At 38.3% G+C, this 22,414-nt stretch overlaps 1 protein-coding gene and 1 long non-coding RNA gene across 4 annotated transcripts in view; one reads left to right on the plus strand and one right to left on the minus strand.

The window, feature by feature from the left end:
• The first annotated feature begins 25 nt into the window (after positions 1–25).
• Positions 26–22,414, plus strand: part of LOC144017616 (uncharacterized) — a 29,427-nt gene continuing 7,038 nt past the window's right edge. Inside the window, exons 1-5 of one of the 3 annotated variants that reach the window (XR_013283216.1) lie at positions 26–80; positions 933–999; positions 7,387–7,539; positions 7,768–10,666; positions 12,561–12,688. This is a non-coding gene — a long non-coding RNA (uncharacterized LOC144017616). Of the gene's footprint in view, positions 81–932; positions 1,000–7,386; positions 10,667–12,560; positions 12,689–22,414 lie in introns of all 3 variants that reach the window. The other 2 variants (XR_013283215.1, XR_013283217.1) reach the window with 2 other exon arrangements.
• On the minus strand, positions 380–17,520 carry slc12a1 (solute carrier family 12 member 1). Its single transcript, XM_077519374.1, has 26 exons — positions 17,093–17,520; positions 15,293–15,433; positions 14,212–14,287; positions 13,187–13,282; positions 12,965–13,104; positions 12,538–12,648; positions 12,320–12,431; positions 11,015–11,142; positions 10,812–10,896; positions 10,550–10,707; positions 10,363–10,470; positions 8,992–9,115; positions 8,754–8,855; positions 7,909–8,064; positions 7,737–7,836; positions 7,524–7,635; positions 7,306–7,446; positions 5,292–5,398; positions 5,102–5,184; positions 4,619–4,744; positions 2,663–2,791; positions 2,116–2,227; positions 1,847–1,933; positions 1,633–1,768; positions 1,203–1,270; positions 380–1,122 (listed from the first exon to the last, which is right to left on the minus strand). Exons 1-26 carry the CDS (start codon positions 17,336–17,338, stop codon positions 987–989), a joined length of 3,120 nt encoding a protein of 1,039 aa, XP_077375500.1. The 5' UTR covers positions 17,339–17,520; the 3' UTR covers positions 380–986.

A 22,414-nucleotide genomic window follows, 5' to 3' on the forward strand; every position in this document is an offset into this window, starting at 1 on the left:
TCAATAGTTTTTACTTCCTGTTCTGGCTTGACGCAACGTTATTAAATATATTTTTACATTATTGTACACCTGTTGATAATGTAAGTGTTTGTAAACGGTGTTAATTATTGCAGCTAAATGGGAATACCTATACAGATCCTGTGTTTGTGTTGAGGACCAAATTACTGTTAGCTCAAGCTCACATCTGTGCTCCTATGTGAAATTCACGGGGGTCAAAATGCTATACATACAGTACTGTATTTGTTTTCCCATAAGTTTCACTCCCATTGTTATATTATTATCTAAATGTATGTAATGGAGTTTATGAAATTTCAAACGCCCTGTTTGAAATGATCCACTATCACTTTTAAACAATACTGAAAATAAATAATAGACACAATTAGCAACAATAAATTTATTTCATTTAAAAATGATTCTTTTACGCAAGTACACACACAAGTACACTTAAATAGACAGACATTGCATTGCACACATTCTGAATGATTATGAAACAATGGTTATCTCTAAACAAAACCTTAAATATATAGTGGGTAAACTTAATAAGTTTTTTTTTTTTTCCCAAAACATAAAACAAGCCTACGTATAATTATCACAGTTCATGCGCTTTAAATCATTGGTGAAAAGTTGTTTAACTTGTTTATTCCCAAAAATATAGATTAATGTGGTTAGACTCCTACTATATACATTTATTTCCCAGTAACAGGTCCTGTGTGTACCTGTACCTGTACCTGTGTGAACAGTTTATTTGAAGGGATCTGACTGTGGTTGCAGGATGTTTGATGTGTGCATCTTATGCATTTAAAACAATCCATAAGCATCCATTATTGATTGATATTGTGACCTCAGAAAGAGTCAGAAAAGTATTTCCCTGTAGTGAAATGAATGTTACTGCCCACTGATTAGTAACCCCACTGGTTTGTTTTACATTTAAGGTCCTTGAACATGGTTTGTCATCACAGCGTAAGCGTTCATTTCCAGAATGGCTCTCATGAATAGAAGGTGAGCACACTCTTGTGGTTGCCTCTTATGAGCATGGTGGGTGGGAGGTCCTTGGTCAGAATATCCAACCAGGCCATGTAGAGGAAGTCAGAGATACTTTCCTTTCGTGCAATAGGCATGCTCCTGCATGGGGGCCAGAGACTCAGAATCAGACTTTGTAACAGATGACTTGGTGGTTTTAGTGGTAAAATAGTTCTACTTACACCACAATCAGGTTGGCTGATTTGGAGTTCTCCTGAAGCAACTCATTCAGTCGGACCTGCAGGTTGGTCTGGAAAGCAGAACCGGTTTTGCTCATTAATGAAATGACTTTCATCCAGTAAAGACACATTCATTGCAATTCTTCTCCAAAAGTATTGGTGTTGCTAATTTTGTCCACCAGAGGTCGCCTTGATGACCACTTAAATGACATTCCTGAAATCAGCTGTTGCTCAATACATTATTGGTGCACTTGTGACTCTCAGGAGTAAATAAAGTAAGCCCACTTCATACAGAATACAGTTCTGTGAAATTGCAAAAACTATCTTAGGACACTGACTATTTCAAAATAACCAGTTAACAGTTGTCCAGATAGATGTGGAAATGTAAGTAAATTGAAAATGGCTAATTCAAAATGACAAACTCTTCAAATACCTTCTCCTCAAATTCATCCAACTCATCATCAGTAATCTTCCAAGGCTGTGTTTTGCGCATGGCTTCAACCTGCGTACTATCTTTGGTCCTCTCGTGAAGACGGAAAGGTTCAATCATGTCCTCCAACTTCTTCAAGCTGAGAACATACAGAATAAAGAACGTGAGGTATCAAGGGCAGATGTTGGACTGAGGCAAGTGATGTTTCAACAAGTACCTTTCGTTACGGGGTTTGACATGAATGTCATCGATCACTATGATGTCAGTGCATTTAATTCGGAACTTCTGCAGCAGTGACCTCATCCTGCAAAACAAAAAAAAAGGCACACCGATTAACTGTTAAAACTAAATATATGTTTATTCACCGCCAAGGAACATCTCCTCTAATTTCATGCCTTTGCCCTCGGCACACCACATTGACAGTTAATCAGACCCAAGCTCGTTAGGCTATAATTGATAGTGAAACAATTAGCTGTTTCCACTCACTCCTGTTTATCCAGCTCGCTGCGTCCGGGCTGTCCTGCAATGAAGATCCTCATTTTGCAATCTTTCCACTTCTTCCTGGTGGTGAGGATGTAGGGCAACAGCAGAGTGAGACCTGGGAGAAAGGCACAAATAATGGTACAAATTGTTTTTATTGTATAGACTATTTAGATGTGCTTAAAAAAATCTGGTGAGTTGGTGCTGTTTTTACATGGGAAATGGATGAACCAAAAATGTTCATCTATTTACTCCAAATAATGTAATGCAAAATTAAATGTCACCCATCTCTTAATATTTCTCAAATGATCTCTTCATAAATAACACCAATCCATCAGCAATCTAGTTAGCACTGAAATAATAAGCTTTGGAATCATTCAAACGAGTCAGCAATTCGTCGTCCCTCAGTGATACTATTTGCACCTGCAAGACTGCTAAAAAAAAAATTATATATATATATATATATATATATATATATATATATATATATATATATATATATATATATATATATATATATATATATATATATATATATATATACATCACCCACCTCCATCGTCAAAAAGCCACCACACGTCAAGTGTTCCTTTGGGCTGTTTGGTGTTAAACTGAGCACTGGCCTGCACCAGCTTCTCATTCATCGTGGCAACCTGTGGTGGTGGGGGGCCGCACACCGACACTGAGCGGGAGACAAAAGATTGGAGGTATGAGAGTTGGATGAATGGAGGCATTGTAAATTGCTGAGTGAATGCGCAGAGGGAAGATGGAGGAGGAAATGACTGTGCATCAGCAGGAAGAGACATCCTGGAGGTCTAATGTTTAATGTTTCACAGAGGCAGGATGCAGATTACCGTAGATACAAACAAGACACTTGTCATCAGATGTGGTAAATGTACTCAAGCTCTGTACTTAAGTAGAAGTACAGATACTTGTCTTAAAATATATAATAGTAAAAATAAGTACTGACTCTACAATGAGCCAACTTAATATTTGTCTTTGGAAGATAAGCAGAGAACTTGGATACCTTGGGGACCAGTGCGTCTACATGTTAGTAAAGTATAAATAAAATTATGTATTCTTCTACATTTTTTCATAAAATATTAATAGATTTGACAGATGTTTGGACTTACACCACTATTGTGCTAAAATTTTATTGGCAGCCATAAAACTTGAATCACTCCCCTGCCAAATGACAAAAATGTAGTTAGCCTCACTAGCTGTCACTGGCTCAGTGTACACAAGTACAAAATAATTGTGGCTGAAACTTCTCAGCACACAAATATTTTTGTTATTTTATCAACTTCTGAATATAGGGTTCACATTCGCAACGAGAAGAATATTAAATCACGTTACATGTCGCATGTTTGTTGTTTGAGCTAGCTAGCGTTGAATCGACTTTTATGCAATCCAAACTATGTGTTAGCTTTGCTAACGTTTTCAACCTAGTAACAAAAATGCTAAATTAGATGATAAGAACTTGAAAAATACACCTTACTTGTACCATGACTTGTACCATGACATGGCAGAATCTGAGTCAATCAACCACTGTTGACTTTCCCACTTTCTGTTTAAATCTTTTTTCCATATTTGTGTGAGCAATGGAGGTTGAAAAAGTAGCATGCCAATTCTGTTAAAATAAGTAGTACAAAGTTCAGATACTACTACTACAGATACCTGGAGAAAAAAACAACAACAACAAAAAACGCTTAAATACAGTAGTATTTTAACTTCAATGGTTATGTTCCATCACTGCTTGCCATCTTGGCAAGATGCATCTGTGTATAGTAGGGGTGTTAAAAAAAAATCGATTCGGCGATATATCGCGATACTACATCGCGCGATTCTCGAATCGATTCAATAATCGGCAGAATCGATTTTTTTTATTTTTTTTATTTTATTTTTTTTTTATTTTTTTTTTAGGATTCACACCTTGAGCATGGAAGAATGTTATATGAACGGCACATTAAGCCTTAATATTTTTATTTTAATGCTGTTCAAACATGAAACAGATTACAACCTCTATAAGACTGAAATTTCAGATAAATAAATAATACATTTTCATATAAATCTTACACTCTACAAGCTTACTGATTAGTATTTTCTAAATATGAATGGAAAAAAATCGCAACAATCGACTTATAAATTCGTATCGGGATTAATCGGTATCGAATCGTGACCATTCGTATCGGGATTAATCGGTATCGAATCGAATCGTGACCTGTGAATCGTGATACGAATCGAATCGTCAGGTACTAGGCAATTCACACCCCTAGTGTATAGTGATGCTGGAACAAACGGAGCCTTAGTATTGGATTACTCCCCTAGACAAATCTTTTAGTTCACTTATATCCTAATGGGAGTCTGGAGAAGTTTCCAAAAAAGGACAGAAAGACATTGCTTCCATTTGGCAAATGCCCCTCAAAACCAAGACAGTAGATTTAAAGTAGTGTTTTTAAGGATTTATCTCTTGATACCGCCTCTACAAATAGAGTGCATTAAAACTTACCTCGGGTGGTGAGCACTTGCTGAGAGGATTTTCTGGACTTCCTGAACAATCCTTTGGCTTTGCCTCCATTTGACATGAAATCACTCTCCAGCGCCGCTTGCTCTTTTGCTGATTTCAGCATTTCCTCTGAAGAAAACATATATGGTACATTTATATACTTGGCTACTGTGGTTACTGCTATATAGTTAAATTTTGTAGCACTGCAATGTCCCATGCTGAGAGATAACGACCTTATCATGTGTCTAAGTAGGGTAACAAAATATTAAAACAGCTCCCAGTGTCAGTACCGCTGCAAACTACACCTTCAATAACACACTTAAGAATGCACTTACAGTATATGTAGCTAGTTAGCTAGCAGTGATTGAAATGTTATTCTTTTGGGGGTTAGAACGATCATGTTTATGAATTATCCCAATTAAATGGTGCTCCCTGAGACTCATAGAAATGATCTAAAGATATACTGTATGTTAGTCGCATACTGACCTTCTGCCTCAACAATATGAGACACATCGAGTCCCTGGTTCATCCTCAAAATCACTGTTCCATATTCAAAGTCAAAGGCATCACTGTCAGAAAGAAAAACAGATTTCACTTTAATGCAAGTATTAGTTGTGCTTAATTTATTCAAAACAACTGTGTCGGTGTCGTGTGAGGATTTATGTTAATAACTTACTGCAGCACTCCCACATAACTTTGAACTGCTTCTGAGCCTGAAGTCTTCCAGTTTCTTTTGAAGCCAATCATGAGTATGTTGGGCTTCATTCGGCCAAGACCTGTGGCCTGTAAACATGGACATGGATGGCAACAGTCAGGCAGTCAGTCACACAGCGGAGAAATAAACCTGCATTAGGTCACTGCGTATCTATACTTTGACAACACGGATCTGTTTCTTTCCATTTGGGGACCAAATATGACACAGCAATATTAGAGTAGATAGATCATTTAGGTTTTGTATTTTGACTTTCTGAACGACATTTTCAAACTGTTGGCCAGTTTTTTGAAAACAAAGTGTTATGGTACATCTTCTGCTTACTGTCTTTTTTTTTTCATGTTCATGTGAGAGCTGGTGACTATCCCAACTGGCGTTAAGTGACAGGGGCTGGGCACACTGGAATATTATGTTATGATTTTGAATTTATTTAACAGCAGACATAATGAAGTCTGTTACTGAATATTCTCCAGTAATTATTTAGGGTTAAAGAGAGTTGTAAATATGGATGAATCCCAATGACCAGGATTTGGAAAGTGGAAACAATAAGCTGATATGACTGGGTTAGCCTGTTCGTAAAGGTGAAAGATACGGCTGTGTCAATAGCAAACTCCTCAGTAAATATGAACCACTCTGGAATCCTTAGATCAGTGGTGTCCAAGCATTTTTTTCTGAGGGCCACATGCAGGAAAGTATGCAAGGGCTACTTTAATTTTTTTCAACTTTAAATTGTCACGCACACCAAAACAGTCATTACATTTCATATTGTTTATATAGTACAGTGTATTTTGTAAAACTGCTGCCTGAACAGCTTTCTCTAAGGCAAATAGTTTAGGATTTTACTAGATTTTGGGGTGGTCAGAGACCAACCACAACCAACAAGAAAATATCTGTCCCTGCACTAAACAGCAGCTGAATCCCATCTCTGCATTCAGAAGTTCTGAATTACTCCTGTTTGGGTTCTGTATCAGAACCCAAACAGAAGAAATCTGTCAAAAGACGATCATTTTTAAAGCAGTTACTTGGGAATCATTTGTGTGATATAATTCACAATTTCGACCTTGACAGAGCAGAAAGCGAAGGAATCCATGTTTGCTTGTAAAAATTAATTATCCTTATTTTCCACAAAGTTATGAAGAGAAATGTCCATCCATCCATTTTCTTGACCGCTTATTCCTCACAAGGGTCGCGGGGGGTGCTGGCGCCTATCTCAGCTGGCTCTGGGCAGTAGGCGGGGGACACCCTGGACTGGTTGCCAACCAATCGCAGGTGAAGAGAAATGTAAAAATGTAAATCGTATACAATTGTGTTCTTCAAGATTAATGTCTACATAAAACAATGTTAATTATCTCATTGTTACCACACTGTATTAAACAGCATCACTCCCAAACTGAACTGAATTATATTGAACCATTAAAGATAGCATTTTGGAATCAAATCCCAGTCCGTGCATCTAGCTATATATCCAATCAGGGTCATGCCAGATCATGTTCCCACTTGAATTCTACTCTTAATTTAGGAGAAACATAAGAACAAATAAAAGGACCAAAAAGTTTGCCAGTTTCCCAAACAAACAGTTGTTTTGCTGGGCTGTTTTACTGCCACAAGTTAAGAGCAGATCAATCTGCACATTCTGTGTCTCGGGGCCCTCATCCAGAACAGTGTTAATCAATTATAGGTTTTAAACCAATGCAGTGTTTGAAGTCAGAAATCCCGACAATGAAACAAAGCCTTATCTGAGGTGTGATAGTGGAAGCCATAAGATTGTTTTCCTGCTTTTCATTAACTCTCCCCGCATCTTGCCAGATTTGTCAGAACATAGCAATAGATACTCGGTGTATCTCTGAGGGACAACAATGGTCAATAAAAACAGCTTCTGCTATGTGTACGTTTCATTCGCCAGTTATACATTAATGGAATTGATTTTTTTTTTCTGGGTCAGTTGGTTTGTTCTTTTGTGTCACATTATTACACTGACCTGCAGCAGGGTCTCGGCTCCTTCCCTGAATTTGTCACAGGCTACAGCGGCGTAAAATGCTTTACGTTTGTTCTTCTTCAGCCATTGCTGGTTCTTCTCCATGCCAGTGTTCATTTCTGGTAGGGCCTCTACTCTTGGACCCTGGAGAGATTCATGTGGACGTTGCTGAGCCAAATCTTTGCCATTTACAACAATCAGATCTGAGAATGTGACTTTACCACAAACACTTCACAGGTGAGGCAGAGTCCATAATTTTTAGACAGAGAGTGAGCCAGATCTAGCAGAGCTGGCCTGGTGCGAGCGGCCCCTGTCAATGCCAAGATCTGAGGCCTGAAGAAAACGAGTATGCATCAAAACAAGCAAATGTTTCATTTCAAATAATGGCAACATGTTGGTATTTGATTTGATTTGTATTGTTTGTTACGCGGCACCTGAAGTTCTTGACGTGATCTTCTACTCCAGCTAGAGACAGAGCATTGCTGACCGCACTGACGAACGTCACCGCTTGAGTGGATGAGCCCCAGTTCACATCTGGAGAGGATCACGAGTGAGCTCCAAAACATACCAGAGGTCAAAGGGCAAAAGACAACACAAACACCTCACCTGGCTTCTTAACGGTGACGTAAATGTAGAGGAGGATCTCGATGCCGTAGGTGAGTAGCGCCGCCCACCAGTTAATGACAAACATGACAGCACAGCACAGAGCAGCACCCAGCAGGGACAACCACATGTTGTAGTATCTGTAGGCCGGTCGCCAACCTGGTGAAACGTGACAAGGCAAGGTTAGCAGTTCACAACTAAGAAAATATGTGCAGGAATAATGATTTGTAAACGCTGCTTTATAAGGTAGTCATTTCAGATACTGTACTTCCAAATTAACTCATTCCCTCCCAGCAGCCATTTTCCCTGAAGCAACCCCCTTCGCTCCCGGCTGTTTTACTGCAATTTGACTGATTTTGCAAGGCCCACAAAATATTGTGTTCTATTGCTATAAAAACATGGAACCTATCAAAAGAAGGATTAGAGTCTCATCTTTCATTGGTAATTAAATGTATATTTGTATCTGTTTCTATTATGTAGCAATTAGCATTGGAATATAGTTTCATCATTATTCACAAATCTGTTGAAAACAGTGGGGAAAAGAGCTTGTTTCAACATGGCCCTGGTTGATCTCTTATACCTTGCTGTCCGTTTTTGTAATAACTACCATTGCTTTAAGCGACCTCTTCAGGTCAGAGGCTGCACCAAAGCCTTCTGTATGCTCAAGCATTAAAAAACGTATAATTACGTCTTTGGGACAATGGCAATATAATAAAATGTTTTTATACGTTTTGGGGAGCAAATGAGTTGAGAATTTTATCTGCACAGTGCATACATTCAAATACTATTTCAAGTGTGCATTCTGACTCAAATTTAAGGATTCACTTTAAAACTCACAAGGTACTCACCAGGAGACTTTGCGTAGGACGCGTGGAAGCAGGAGAAATTAATAAGCGCATAAGACGCCAAGAAGAAGTTTGAAATGATGGGTGCGATGACATTGAGATTCCCTACGAAGACAAGAAGATATACTTATTAGCAAAGCGTTCGCAAAACAATCATTTCAATTTCAAAACTGCTGAATAACTACATTATTAGTTTGAATTACTTGCATGGCTAGATAATCATGAGGGCAATTGAACACACCGATGAGAATGAAGCCCACAGAAATGATAAATGTGAGGATGTAGCCACGGATGGGCTCGTCGTTCCTGCCATGTCCTTTGGCAAAGAAGTGCAGGGCCTTGTAGATGTTGTCTTTGCACAGCGCCTGAGAAACACATTAAATGATGAGTCAAGGGCAATAATGTACTTTCATTGTATCCAAAGGATTTATCATATCATGAGTTGTATACAGTGGTGCCTTGAGATATGAGGTTAAAAAAAATTTAATCAAATAAAAAAAAAGACGAATATTTACTTGAAAAAAAATAGTAATTTTTTTCACTCAGATTCTAACAATTCAATCCTAACTTTTACAGAGAGTTTTGAGTATATTTTACATGTTTGTTAAAAAAAATAAAAAAATAAAATAAAGCTATTTAAGCATTGAGGAACGAACCCCTGACCTCCAGCTTGAGTGACAGCCACTCTACCACCTGAGCTATGCAACTCTTTCTGTATTTTAGTATATTGCTGGAGTCAGATGGAATCCTCGTACCTCCAAGAGGCCGGTTTTGGTCTCATTTTGGACACCCAAATAGCAAGAGTGGCATGGCTCAAGTGGTAGCATGTCTTTCTCCCAAGCTGAAGGTCGTTAGTACGTAGCTTTTTTTTTTTTTTTTTTTTTTTTTAAATGAACTAGTCAAATGTACTCAAAAGCCTCCTTGCAAAATGTACTTAGAATTCCTGAATGAAAAAAAATGTTAGTTTTTTTTTTTTTTGCTCAAGTAAATATTACTCCCTTATTTATTTATTTTTTTTGGCATGGCTTGCACATCTTTCACTTATGCACATTCTACTGTCCGGACCTGTGAGACACGCACCGATTCAGTGAGGTCTGAGGATGGCTGTAAATCATGGAGCATTGATTTTTCCTGAGAGTTGTGAAATGTTAATATCATTAAAAAAAATATTTGGAAAATATAGTAAACTATATGGTAATATATTGCATAGCAGATGTGTTGTCCTGATGCTTCACATCACTAACATGTGCACTACTTCATCAACTCAATACACTTTGAAGAAGAGCATAGGGCCTATGTATTTTATTCTGTATGAAATAAATCCAATAAAAGTAATTTAATTAAAATACTGTACTTATGATGTATGTTTGGAGGTTCATCAATTAAAAAAAAAATGTCAACGTTCGGCCGTCTGTGTAATGTGGTTGGGACGCATTAGGGTTGTTGGGCCTTCGCTGTGCAATTAAATGCCTGAGAACGTGCAATATGACATTTCAGCTTCAAGAGGCACTTGACTTACTACAGCTATCTTCAACTCTTAAATCGGGTCACTCGTTTCTCAAAGCCACACTGTTCAGTTTCCACACTAGGGAAATGTTTGGGAATGACAGACCTGAAAGACTTTGGGAGCACTAACAAGAGAAGCCAGTGCGGATGAGAGCGTGGCTGAAAAAGTTCCAGCTATGATGAGAGGACCAAAGCCTGACACCAGAGTCATCACCTGATGCACAAATCAGTAAAAAGAGCACTTCATTAGAACCCTCATACAGTAGGAAAAGCACTTGGTAAGAGCTGTTTACCTGGAAGTTGTTCATCGCACCAAATTTGCAATTTTCTACTGCGCAGGAAGAGAAATTATAGCCAAGCTCACAGGCCGCAACAGCTGATCCTCCACATGGCACTCCAGGAGTGATAAGGTCAGTTCTGTTTCCGGTCGCGTCACGCACAACGCTGGCAGCTAATAAGAGAATAAGATGATTTTTGTGATAGCAAACATGCATCATTTATCATTGGAAAAAAAATAAATTTAAATTAAAAGTAAAGGTTGAATGCTGTACTTACAGACACAAAGGGCCACTCCCAAGTAGGTGATACCTGTGATCAGAATAGCCAATAAGGTGCCTTTAGGAATGGCTGCCTGAGGATCCTGGAAAGTAGCACAAATCTTTGTTAGCCAATTTCATAATTGTACTCACTACAATGACAATAAAAGGGTCGCAGCAAGTGTTGGGAAAAGTCCAATTGTTCTTTGAGGGTAAAGTTACCTTTAAGTCACCGGAAATGTTGGCTCCTGCCAAGATCCCGGTTGCAGCAGGGAAAAAGATGGAAAAGACCGAAAAGAATGACTCATCATTCCTGAAATCCGGCGGAAAATTCTCTAAAAAGATTTTCGCTGTGAAGAAAAATACAGAGAAAGTTACTTCAAATGTGCTCTTGGAATAAATGCAGTGGTGCCTTGAGATATGATGAGCGACCCACTTTAGGAGTTTGCTACGCCGTTATCAATTGTTATTGAATTGCGACTGCAAAAGAGATATGAGCACTGTATGGTGACAGTGAATGCAATTCAACTCACTTAACAAAAAGCAGCAGTTTGCAAAATAGTAAACAATTCATCTAAAAAGTGGCTTCAAGATGTTTAATACCACACCCAGTCGAAGTTAAAAGTTAAATTATAATAGAATCACACTTTGGGTCTTTAAAAGAGCCAAATAGCTGCCTAAAAAAGGGCCCCACTAGCTTAACGCTAGCGTGCAATGGAAAATGTCATTGACATGCGTATGATTAGCATTGATAGTTGCATTTTAGAACACCAACACATGTAGAAATATAATATATAGCAATACTGATTTTAACATGAATGTAATCTTTATCCTGTACTTAAAAAAAAAAAAAAAAGAGAGAGCGAAACGAATATTGTGCAGAATCTTACTGGGCCACTTAAGAGTCACTAGATGCACCAGCGTTCTGTGCAGCCCGTCTATCTGACGTGCCTACTTGGCGGCCATGTTAGCAGGGGTGATGTTGCCATTAAAGGCAATAGATATTGAAATTAAGTCATAATGTTTTATCAGTGCCAAAATGTGTGCTATCAATACAGAAAATCTAAAAAAAAAAAAATACCTGTGAAAGGTTACTCCCAGGTCTCTTATTGTAATTGTACGGTGTTGTCCTGAATGCAACACACGTACACACCTTTCACCAAGTGGTGGATCATATGTACTAATTTCATATCTAAGCTGACACTTGCCATGAAATTAATCTTCTTGGTTTGTGTCTGCTTGACTGTATTAAAATGAACCCCAGTGTCCAAGGATGGCACACTAGAAGGAGCATCACAATTAATTCAGTTGCAGCATCAAAATCAATTTGAACTGTTTAATTTTTTACATTGTGTTTAATTATATTATTACTCTGTTTTTATATTGTACAATATTATATTTGAATTTTCATTATTAATAATTTTCATTATTAAAAGCACAAACATTTTTTCTTTTATCCCAAGCCACTACTGTTATGTATGTGCTGAAAATGTACATGTTTATAAGTCTGTAGCGTTGTTTTCTTACCATCATAATTAAATACCCCCTTGGATTTCTTGTCAGTGGTGGGAGGAATGAAGGTGCCCACAAATACATTCACAATAGCCACCAGTAAGATGATGAGTAGAACTATCTGGGCCTGTGGGTGGAATCAGAATTTGGTTTAATTTATTGCAGTAAGACGCATAAACATCCCCACAATATGCCTGAGGATTTTCAAACAAAACATTCAATGTGACACTAACCTTGGCCTCCCATTCCATTCCAGCTACAGATATGCCCAACAGCAGCACTACTGTGATGACTCCAATGATTCGAATGTCATTTACTGCGTCCACCATGAGTACATCATGCTCCTGAAGCAAGAGAGCACAATTACGTCACATATGAGGAACAGTAAGTAGTCCGTTTCTGTCCCGAGGTAATTAACCTATAGCATTGTCATTTAAGGTCGGTGCTTCTGCTTCAAAGGTTCAAAAACAATACATTTGAGGGTACTGTAGTACTATACAGTGCCCGCCCCCCACTGTAGCAAATTGACCCATACTCCAAAAAGGTTTATATTTGCTAATAGATGCCACGAAATTACAGCAAACTACATGAACTCAACTAATTTCATTAAATGTAATCAAACATTTGTGTATTAACCAGCAGCATTTTAACATTACACACCTTGAGTAAATCCACAACAGTCTCAGCAAATCCGACAACATACATGGCTACAGCCACTGCATTGGCAAAGGCAAAAATCAGGCCGATGGAACCCCCAAACTCTGGTCCCAAGCTGCGAGATATCAGGTAGTAGGCCCCTCCTGAAAAGTGCACACATGCACAAAGTAGATAATTCATCTTCATGCAGCTTGTTATTTGGTGTCTTGGGTTGTTTAGACTTACCTCCTCTGACCACACCATTAGTGCAAATGGCCGACATGGAAAGGCCAGTGATGATTGTCACCACACAACTGAGAGCAATAACCACTATTCCCAAACCTGGAATGTGCACAAATCATTTTCAAATGGACACGTTAAGCAGTCATACATTCTTCGTACACTTTTTTGTTTTTTTAAATCAAGCCCACGGTCACCTTTGCACACTGTCCCAAAGGAGGCCGAGGCTGTAGGTTATGGTCACGTGATTTGGCTACCACTTCAGTCTTTGCAAGCTTTTCAAAGCACTTTAGAACAAAAAAGCTGGGACTGATCAATAAGTTCTTGAGCAAGGAAAACATACTCTGCCCTCACTTCCTCTGCTTTATAGACAATTTATTCAGTACATACAGTAGCTCACTAAAGTGTATATACACCTCACATTTAATTTTTTTATTTTTTTTTATTATATCTTCTTTCCATGCGATCGGGAGAGGGAGAATGGCTAATTGGGCCCAATCTGAACATTTTCACTTAGGGGTCCTACTCACTTCTGTTGCCAGCGGTTTAGACAATAATAGCTGTATGATGAGTTTGGAGGGGATAGTAAATGTGTTGAATATATTTCACACACTTTTCCCTTCCAAACATAATTCATGGTACAGTACATTGGAGACTGTTGGCAACTAACTTGTCTCACTTAGAGGTCATGAAGTTAAATCACCAAACATTTGAGTCAAACAAACTGATAACCACAATAAACTAGTGTTTTCTTTTTAATGGCTCATTTGATCAGCAGCAGTACAAATGACATGCTCAATTAACTTTCTTGCAAGTTTCCTATTGCTTTTTTTACATTACATGTTGAGCGGACACACTTGCCTGTGATCTGTCACTTCCTGATAACAAAAGTAGGAGCTTAATTGCTTTTATACAATACTGTACCTCAAGAACGGGCCAATATGTAAGTCGGCCAATAGCAAAATCAACAGTACTAAATTCCAATTGGGAGATGCTGAATAGACCAATTGCGTACAACAACACTGACTCACCCCAGCCAGCCTGTCCAAACACCCAGGACAGGCGGATGAACAACATGACGCCCCAGATGTTCAGCATGCATCTCACCTGTGGACAACAAATGTCACGGCTGAGGGCCTTGATCTATCGTTGTAAAATAGTACAAACAGGCAGTATGTCTTTTACAAGTAAATACAACTGTAAATCTCTCTCTTGAGACTGTGAATGATGTTTTTTTTACCCGATTGTTTGATGACATTTAGGTGCACTAGTAGAATGACTACACTAGTAAAATCAAGTACGTTACTAGTGGGGGGAAAAAAAACTGTTTGAGTTAACATCTGTGCTATCTAATTAGCATTAGATGTTAACCTAATGCTACCACATTGCAATGCAGATGTTCATCTTTGTTATTAGCATTAGATGTTAACCAGTAGAATTTTATAAAGTCGCTAGTTGTACTAGTAGCACACATTTGTCAACTATTGCACAGTTTGGCCTCACTACCAGTGGGCCCAAGTCATTCTACAAGTGCGTGGAAATGCCATACAGTATAGTGAAAGACAGTAGTGGAAAAGGCATCACTAGTAAGAGTAGTTGTACTAGTGCATAGAAAATTCTTACAGCAGTGATAGTTAGTAGTTGGAAAAAAGCATCACCAATAAGTCATGGTTGTTCTGCAAGTGCACATAAAAAGGGGAAGGCAGCTACTAGTCATTGTACTAGTGTGCACTAACTTGTTCACTTGTGCACCATATTCATTCTACTAGTACGCAGAGATGCATAATGGAAGACGTTAGAGGGGAAACTACTACAGTAAGACGTTTTTCTAGTCGATCTACTAGTCGATATACAGTAGTGGACAAAAAACATCACTAGTAACACATACTCGTTCTACTAGTGTGCCATTATAGTCATTCTACAAAATGTCATACAGTAGTGGAAAAATATCACCAGTAAGACAGTCATTCTACTGGTGTACTGAATTGTCTTATTAGTGCGGACAAAGCATTCCTGTGCATGGACAGTTGAGTGCACTAGTAGCACATTGAATAAATATTCAAATGGCTCTCCATTGACTCCATTGAGCTGTCACGGCCCACCCTCACTTACCAGGACTCCCCTTATCCAGCCAAACTTAACAGCTCCGTTTCCGCTGTCAAGGGGAACAGCAGACTCCACGTCGTCTGAGGGGGTGCCGTCGCTCCCCTCGTAGCCATCCTCAACGGTGTCTGGAACAGAGATGGCTCCGTTCTGTTGCAAAGGCATTAGAGAAGAGTAACGGGCATTTTTACCTTGATGGTGTTTACTTAGAAGTAGAACGTGCATGTTTTAATCAGGATAAAGATTGATCAATCATTTGTCAATCCATTACGCTGCTGTGTGTCTGCCCTTGAGAACTAAAGAGAAAAAGGCTAAGCTAAATTTAGCGCTCAATAAAGATAAATATAGAGCATTAAATGACTCCCCAGCATCTTGTTTAGTCTGACCTCACTCATGCGTTTCATTTTGTTGTTGTCATACTGCCGATGTCCTCCTCATTGCGGTAAATTGCCCTAGAGTGCCATTTTAATTTTAAACAATTCAAAGTAATGTTTCCAGGCCATTCATCATTTAAAGAATTGTTTGTAACATTTTTGTTGATGGATGACCATTTTCGCTTCATTTTGAAATTTGACAGCAGAGAGAAATACTTAAAACAGGTCCACAAGGGCTAATATAGTCAAGCTTATAATTATCACTCAAATGGCCATGTGCAATTGAAAACGTTATAAAGATTGACTAAAGGAAGCAATCAAAGTCATAAGTCTTTCAAGTGAGTAGATGGACTGTGGATGTTTTGTTGTTGTTGTTGTTGTTTACTTTTACAACCTACAACTGAAAGCAAATGTCTTTACTTTGTCCTCCTTACTTTATCAAAAGAAGCTCATTACTTTTTCAACCACTTCGGACAACAACACAAGATGTAAAGAAGATAAATGGGAGGAGAGATAAAGTCAAGCGCAGTTTGGATCTTGATTGATTGTGATGTTAGGGTTTTATAAGGCAGAAAAACTGAGACAGCAGCGGCGTGTAAAAACGTGAACCAGGGAGGATTCATGACAAAGGCAAAACATTCGGATAAGCAAAATCCTTGATTCATGACCTTATTTAAGATAATTCACAGTGAATAAGTTGTGTCTTATGGCGACCTAAAAACCATCAGCTACTGGGTCTGAAAAATTATCAATCTAATCTGAAAAAGCACATTAAATTAGTTTTTTTTTTTCCAGTTATCATTGGGTAATTTAGCATTTTTGGGTGAATCAGCTCTAACTTAGCAACTATTCTACTGCCCACATTGTTCTCTCCTCATGAATAATGTTCCATTTGTGCCATTTAAGTAGCTTTTAGAACAAGTTTGAAACGTCACTGTAATTTTGACCTGTCTACTAGCCTCTGGGAATTTCGGCCTGAATGAGCTTGTTAGTGGATATTTTTAACTGAAATTTCGAAATCGAACAAGGTGTTTTCCATGTAAGGAGTTGTCAAGAGGACATGCTGGGGATTTGTCAAGTTATTATGTTTTAGTCAATTTTGAAGGTCTGTTTAAAAGAGGTTTAATATCACACAAAAAAAGTTTTCCGTAAAAGGCCAAACTCAAATTCTCATAAACCCAACCTTCGATTTTCCAAATTTGTGGTGCGTTGTACTGGGGTTGAAGTGGCCGTTCAACTTCCAACCAGATTCAGCATTATAGATATTATGCTGCTATAGTGTGAGTACTTTTATCACCTTTGGTCATCTGTTGGGACCTTGACATCCATTCCAAAATAAGTGACTGAGTTCTCTTCACAATGTAAATTGCACATATTTGTAACAGAACAGAGTAGATGATAATTGAAGAAAATAAATCACAAATAGACGACTCACCTTTTGAAAGACATCGTGCAGCTCCTGCAGCGATGGCCGCACAGCCCGGTGACCGCTCATGCTGCCCGCGTTACGATAGAAGTCGATGTTGGGCACGCGGTCCAAAGTGTCGTGCCCGAAGGCGCTGACCACCGAGGGCCGGACCGTCCGGTGATCGTCGTCGTTATCGTAGACCGGCGGCCCATCCAGAGTTGAATCGTAAGCGAGGTTAACATGCTCCCCGCCGTTAGACTTGACTTTCTCCATTAGGAATGCTGTAGGATCTTCTCAGGTTTCAAGAGTCACGGGTAAAACACCTGCGTCGGTTTGATGTTTTCAGGCATCCAAGAATGATTTTGAAGAAAAGCGTGCTCCCTCAACTGGTTTATCGACATATATACTCCTGAGTCAAACTTCTTCTAAGAGTTCCTTTTTGCGTATAGATTCAATTCGTCTCCAATGGCTCACCTTTATACCATGCAGCCCAGGGTCATATACCAGCTATTTCAGTTATTGGCTAACTCTCAGGATCAACCCTCAGAAAACCGAACGACGGGTGTCAAATATGTCCTTGCTCCATCACAAAGGCATTGCTTAACGATTAACCAAGTCATAAACACCAAATGGGAGATAAAGGTGCTCATTGCCTGAAGAATTGATTACTAATATTATTGTCTGAAGTGCAGGTAACAGCACATGTTGTTCAACGGTGGCGTTTATGGTGCTGTGGGTATTTCCTTTGACCAGAACATATTTTGGATGAATCACCGTGACATTTCCACAAGGAAATTCCCGGAAAAGGAAGCTCACATAACTAAACAGCAGAGGAAGACTAGCAATACCTTGATGAATATGTTTTTATAGAGCAGATCAGCAGCACAACGGGCTGAAATAAGTTGAAAAGTCACTTTAATAGAGAGTCTGTTAAAGTTATACAATTGGTGAAATGAATGCTATTCGTCATCATACTCTCTGCAGGAAAGTCTTTGAAGGGAAACTGGTGAAGAATTAGCCATAAAATGAGAGTTAATGTGAGACCATGAATTACAGGAACATGCCCAAGGCACTTCTCTACAACCACATGACTCCTGAACTGCCTTTAAAATACTTTTTAACAGGTAAACTTCCTTATTACCGACACACACTGTGATTTATTCACCAGTGAAAGGCAGTCTAATGACTCGAAATCTGACCTTGGGGCTGCTTTGCAATGCGGAGAAGTAGTAGTCCGGCGTTATGTTTTTATGTACAGATGGAAAGGAAGCAATCGCTGGCGCAACGCTTATCAGAATTTAACGCAGTTTCTTCAGGAATTGTACTGAATGAGTCATGCTGAAGAGAGAAAATTTTCCACAGTGGCATTCTGGCTTTCAATTCTTATCTTTGTTTCAAGCTCACTCAAAAGGAAGCATATAACTTTGACTGGTGATGACATTAACACAGATTGAAAAAAACGACTGCAGTCTTCTTTGTTGGACACACCTGGTCCTTGCTGCTGCCTTCCGTCTGGACATAAACATCCTTCAAACTGGCAGCGCCACTAGACTTTTTTTGTTTTGTTTTTTTGTCTGACTTAATTTACAGTCTGCAGGTCACCTCAAACAACTGTATAGTCCATTTAGGACTTAGCAGTGGGCCTGGCACTCCAAATTGTACGGTCTGCAACAGCGCAGGCAGGAAATCTTCATTATATTGTTGAAAAGGCTCAAGAGATGGTACACTGCAGCGTTTTCTACAAGTAAGAGGTAGCTCTTCTCACTGCAATGTGAACAAGTATGAAGTGTACAATGCAGGGAAGAAATGACAAATTCCTCATGGAGAATGAATACAGTTGCAGTAGCCTACTAAGCCTACTAAGTTACCACTGCTTGAGTGCATCTTATCAACCCTATCAGTATAGTCCAATTAATGTACTCATATAATGTAAAACTAAAACAGCAACTGGAACACATATCGAGCTTTTCTGCACTGTTCCATCTGCTGATTTGCTGACCTAGTGCAGGTGGGCTGAACTACAGTGGTGCCTTATACTACATCATAAATTCTGTAGAGTAAATTTGACTCTAGAGTGAGACTGAATAGACTCAGTTTTAGAGTAATATTTACACTTGGAAGAAAGTAAAATATAGAATTGGAGGGGAAAAAAAGTCACTCAAGAGTTGAGGAACAAACTCACGACCTTCAGCTTGGGAGACAGCCGATCTACTCCCCGAGCGTGTTAGTATATTGCTCGTGTCAGCTGGAATCTCCGTACTCCAACATGGTTTTTGATCTCCTCTTGGATATAAGCAAACAGTAGGCGGGGCATAGCTCAGATGGTAGTGTGGCAGTCTCCCAAGATGGAGGTTGTGAGTTCATTCCTCAACCCTTGTGTGACTTTTGTTTTCAATTCTTTATTTTACTCTCTTCCATGTGTAAATATTACTCTAAAACTGAGTCTATTTGGTCCCACTCTAAATAGACTCAAATTTACTCGACATAATTTTACTGTGTGGTTGAATTTGTTCTTCAAACATATCTCGATTCATTTTTCCTCTTTGAAATGAATGGAAATGCCATTAGGTTGTTCCAGCCTCTCCCCATAAAACATTTTTGTAATATTTTTTTTAAATAATTAATTAGCACTCTGTAATACTGTTCTGTATTTTAGATTTTTCCAACTTTTTTCTTCTCAAGTGTGTGCCTTGGCCACCTGGGAGCAATATAATACAAATAAATGGATAAAGGGTCATAATTGCTTAGTAAACAGCACTAATATTTGTCGTTCTTTCCAGAGGATTAAGAATATATGCCTCTTGTTGTTATTATATCTGTGTACGTATGTTGTGCTAACGTTTGTGTTTGAATATATGTTACTTAAAGTTGCATTGTGGAGTTTATTAAAATTGTAATGTTTTAAGATTTTTACTTATCATGCATGCTCCACCATGCCCAGATGAGTACAAAGAGACGTGACTTTTTTTTTTCTTTTTTTCTTTTTTTTACTGCGACTGCATCTATCAGCTTGTATCTTTCCTTCAGTATGTTGTATTAGTTTCTTGGGCTGGGGAAGAGTTGAGTGCTGCGGTTGAAGTCATGCTCGCTGCCGCGGGTGTGTAATGTTGTCTTAGCTAGCGTGCGACACAATTGGAACGACTCCAATAAAACATTAAAAAAAATGAAAATGAAATATATTCACGTGCACGTACTCGCACGTGCATCATGCACAAGCTTGACACACAGAGGCTGCAATTATGTTTTACGCCAGAGGTGGCAGTCACGAGTAAAAAAAAGTGACAAACTCCGCAATGCATCTTTCAAGTGTCACAGATGCTATACATCAGTCCCATCCGTGGCATTTTGTATTGTTTTCATTAATTAAACAGACTTTTAAGTTAAATTAACTGATATTCCCAAGGCAGTGGTTGTTTCAAATACAAGTAGTTTTCAAAATTTTACATTACATACTGTACGTTAAATATGATACAAAAAGTCTTAAAGAAAATCAAATAAACCTCAAGAAATTGACTAAAATGCCCCCATCTTCATTTTATCTTGATTTGATTTAATGGATACTGCCCAAGAACAAAAGTTATCTGATAGCAAGTACATTGCTTCCCTTCGAAGGATTCATCATTAGCAAGTAAGTTATTAAACTTAATACTTTTATGATCGGTAAGAACACCTATTCATGTCGCGTTAGATAATCATTGATCTACTGTAGGCTACCAAGCAAAAGGGGCCCAGAGAGTTACAGTAGGTCTCGCCTGAATTGATATTTCAGATGAGACAGGAATTTGAGGAGGGGTAAAATGATCTCATCGTCTTTGTCAACATTTGCAGGAGCTGAAAAAGTCTCCATTCCACTGATAAACCATTCATATTCTTCAGTCTTTTTTTTCTCAGCTAAAAACAGGTATGTTTGGTTAGCATTAGTCTAGACAAGTGATAATTTCTAACTAGGTACAAATAACATGAGCACCGTCTTTAGTCCTGTTGGTAGAATTGATGTTTTCAATCAATTGAATACATTTAGGTTCCATAGCAGTTTTGGACTACTTCGAAAGCTTTGGTATAAAAAAAAAAAAAAAAAAAAAAAAAAAAACAGGCTACTGTATCTTGTGACCTTATCACAACACAAAAGGCTCGAGCAGTCCGAAGACCACAAAGTGATAACATTTATGATTTATAATCAGTAAAAGCTAAGGTTCATGATTTGTCTTACTACTTGTTCTTACACTTTGTCACAAGTGTTCAATAAACACGAAGATCTACTGTGATCGCACTTGAGTTCTAATCACCTCTCTGTCCTTAAAATGCTGATTTCTCCAATGCCTTATTAAGTAGAGGCATTACCCAAATTGGGGGTCTGCATCAAAAATATAACATGAGTAAGGATGAAAACCATTTCTGATTAAAAAAAAAACAAAAAACCTTGATAAACATTTCAGACTGTTAGTATTATCATTTTAAATTGCACAAGTAAATATTGTGACCGTCTTTTTGCTTCTCTCATCCATCCAAGATGCATCAAATACAAATACAATTCTAGTGTTAATAAGACTGCAGAAGGAAAATGAATGAGATTATTACCCTCTATATATTTTTCGCCTTTTTTAAATCTATTCTGTTGGTCATTCTACATGTGTGGGTGTTATTTCTTTCTTTCTTTCTTTATTTATTTATTTATTTATTTATTGACCAAACTAAATCTAAAGGCTCACTCTTTTTGCTGATGTAATGTTAATGGTTGAACAAACATGCTTTTGTGGAGTCTCCTAAAAAGTATCTATTTTGTAGGTACAGGTTTCCTCCTGATGGCAGCAGTATATGTAGTAAATGTCTTTATGACAATATAATGGCAATATGTATACTATATGAACCGTGATATTAGTGAGGGATGGTGGCGAACATGCCAGAAAAGGACTACTTTTGACTACATGAAGCTCTTCAATGCCCTTACATTTTTCCCTTGGTATATCAATACTGTTATTTAATTGTATTGTATAAAAAACAGTTTTTCAATATTTGCGAACGCAGTACAATGAATATGCAGTGGCTCACTACACATACAGTAGCATTGTAAGAAACTGAAAATGCTGGAAACAACAGTTGTATATGTATAAATTGGGATGAGATCATGGAAATTCTGCACTTGTAGACCCGGTATAAAATCTCCATCACAACACAATGAAAAGACATTTTGTTGTTGAAATGAAGAGAGCAGACACACTTTACATCACTGCCTGTCCTGTATCAAAGCTGTACAGTATCCAGCTTTGCGCTGCATTCGCAAAATCATCCATCCATCATTAAAATAAAAGTGATGAAAACTGTCAAAAATGTAATTTAAATGGTAGCCTG

The sequence above is a fragment of the Festucalex cinctus genome, chromosome 4, assembly GCF_051991245.1.
Source record: "Festucalex cinctus isolate MCC-2025b chromosome 4, RoL_Fcin_1.0, whole genome shotgun sequence".
Lineage (NCBI taxonomy): Eukaryota > Metazoa > Chordata > Actinopteri > Syngnathiformes > Syngnathidae > Festucalex > Festucalex cinctus.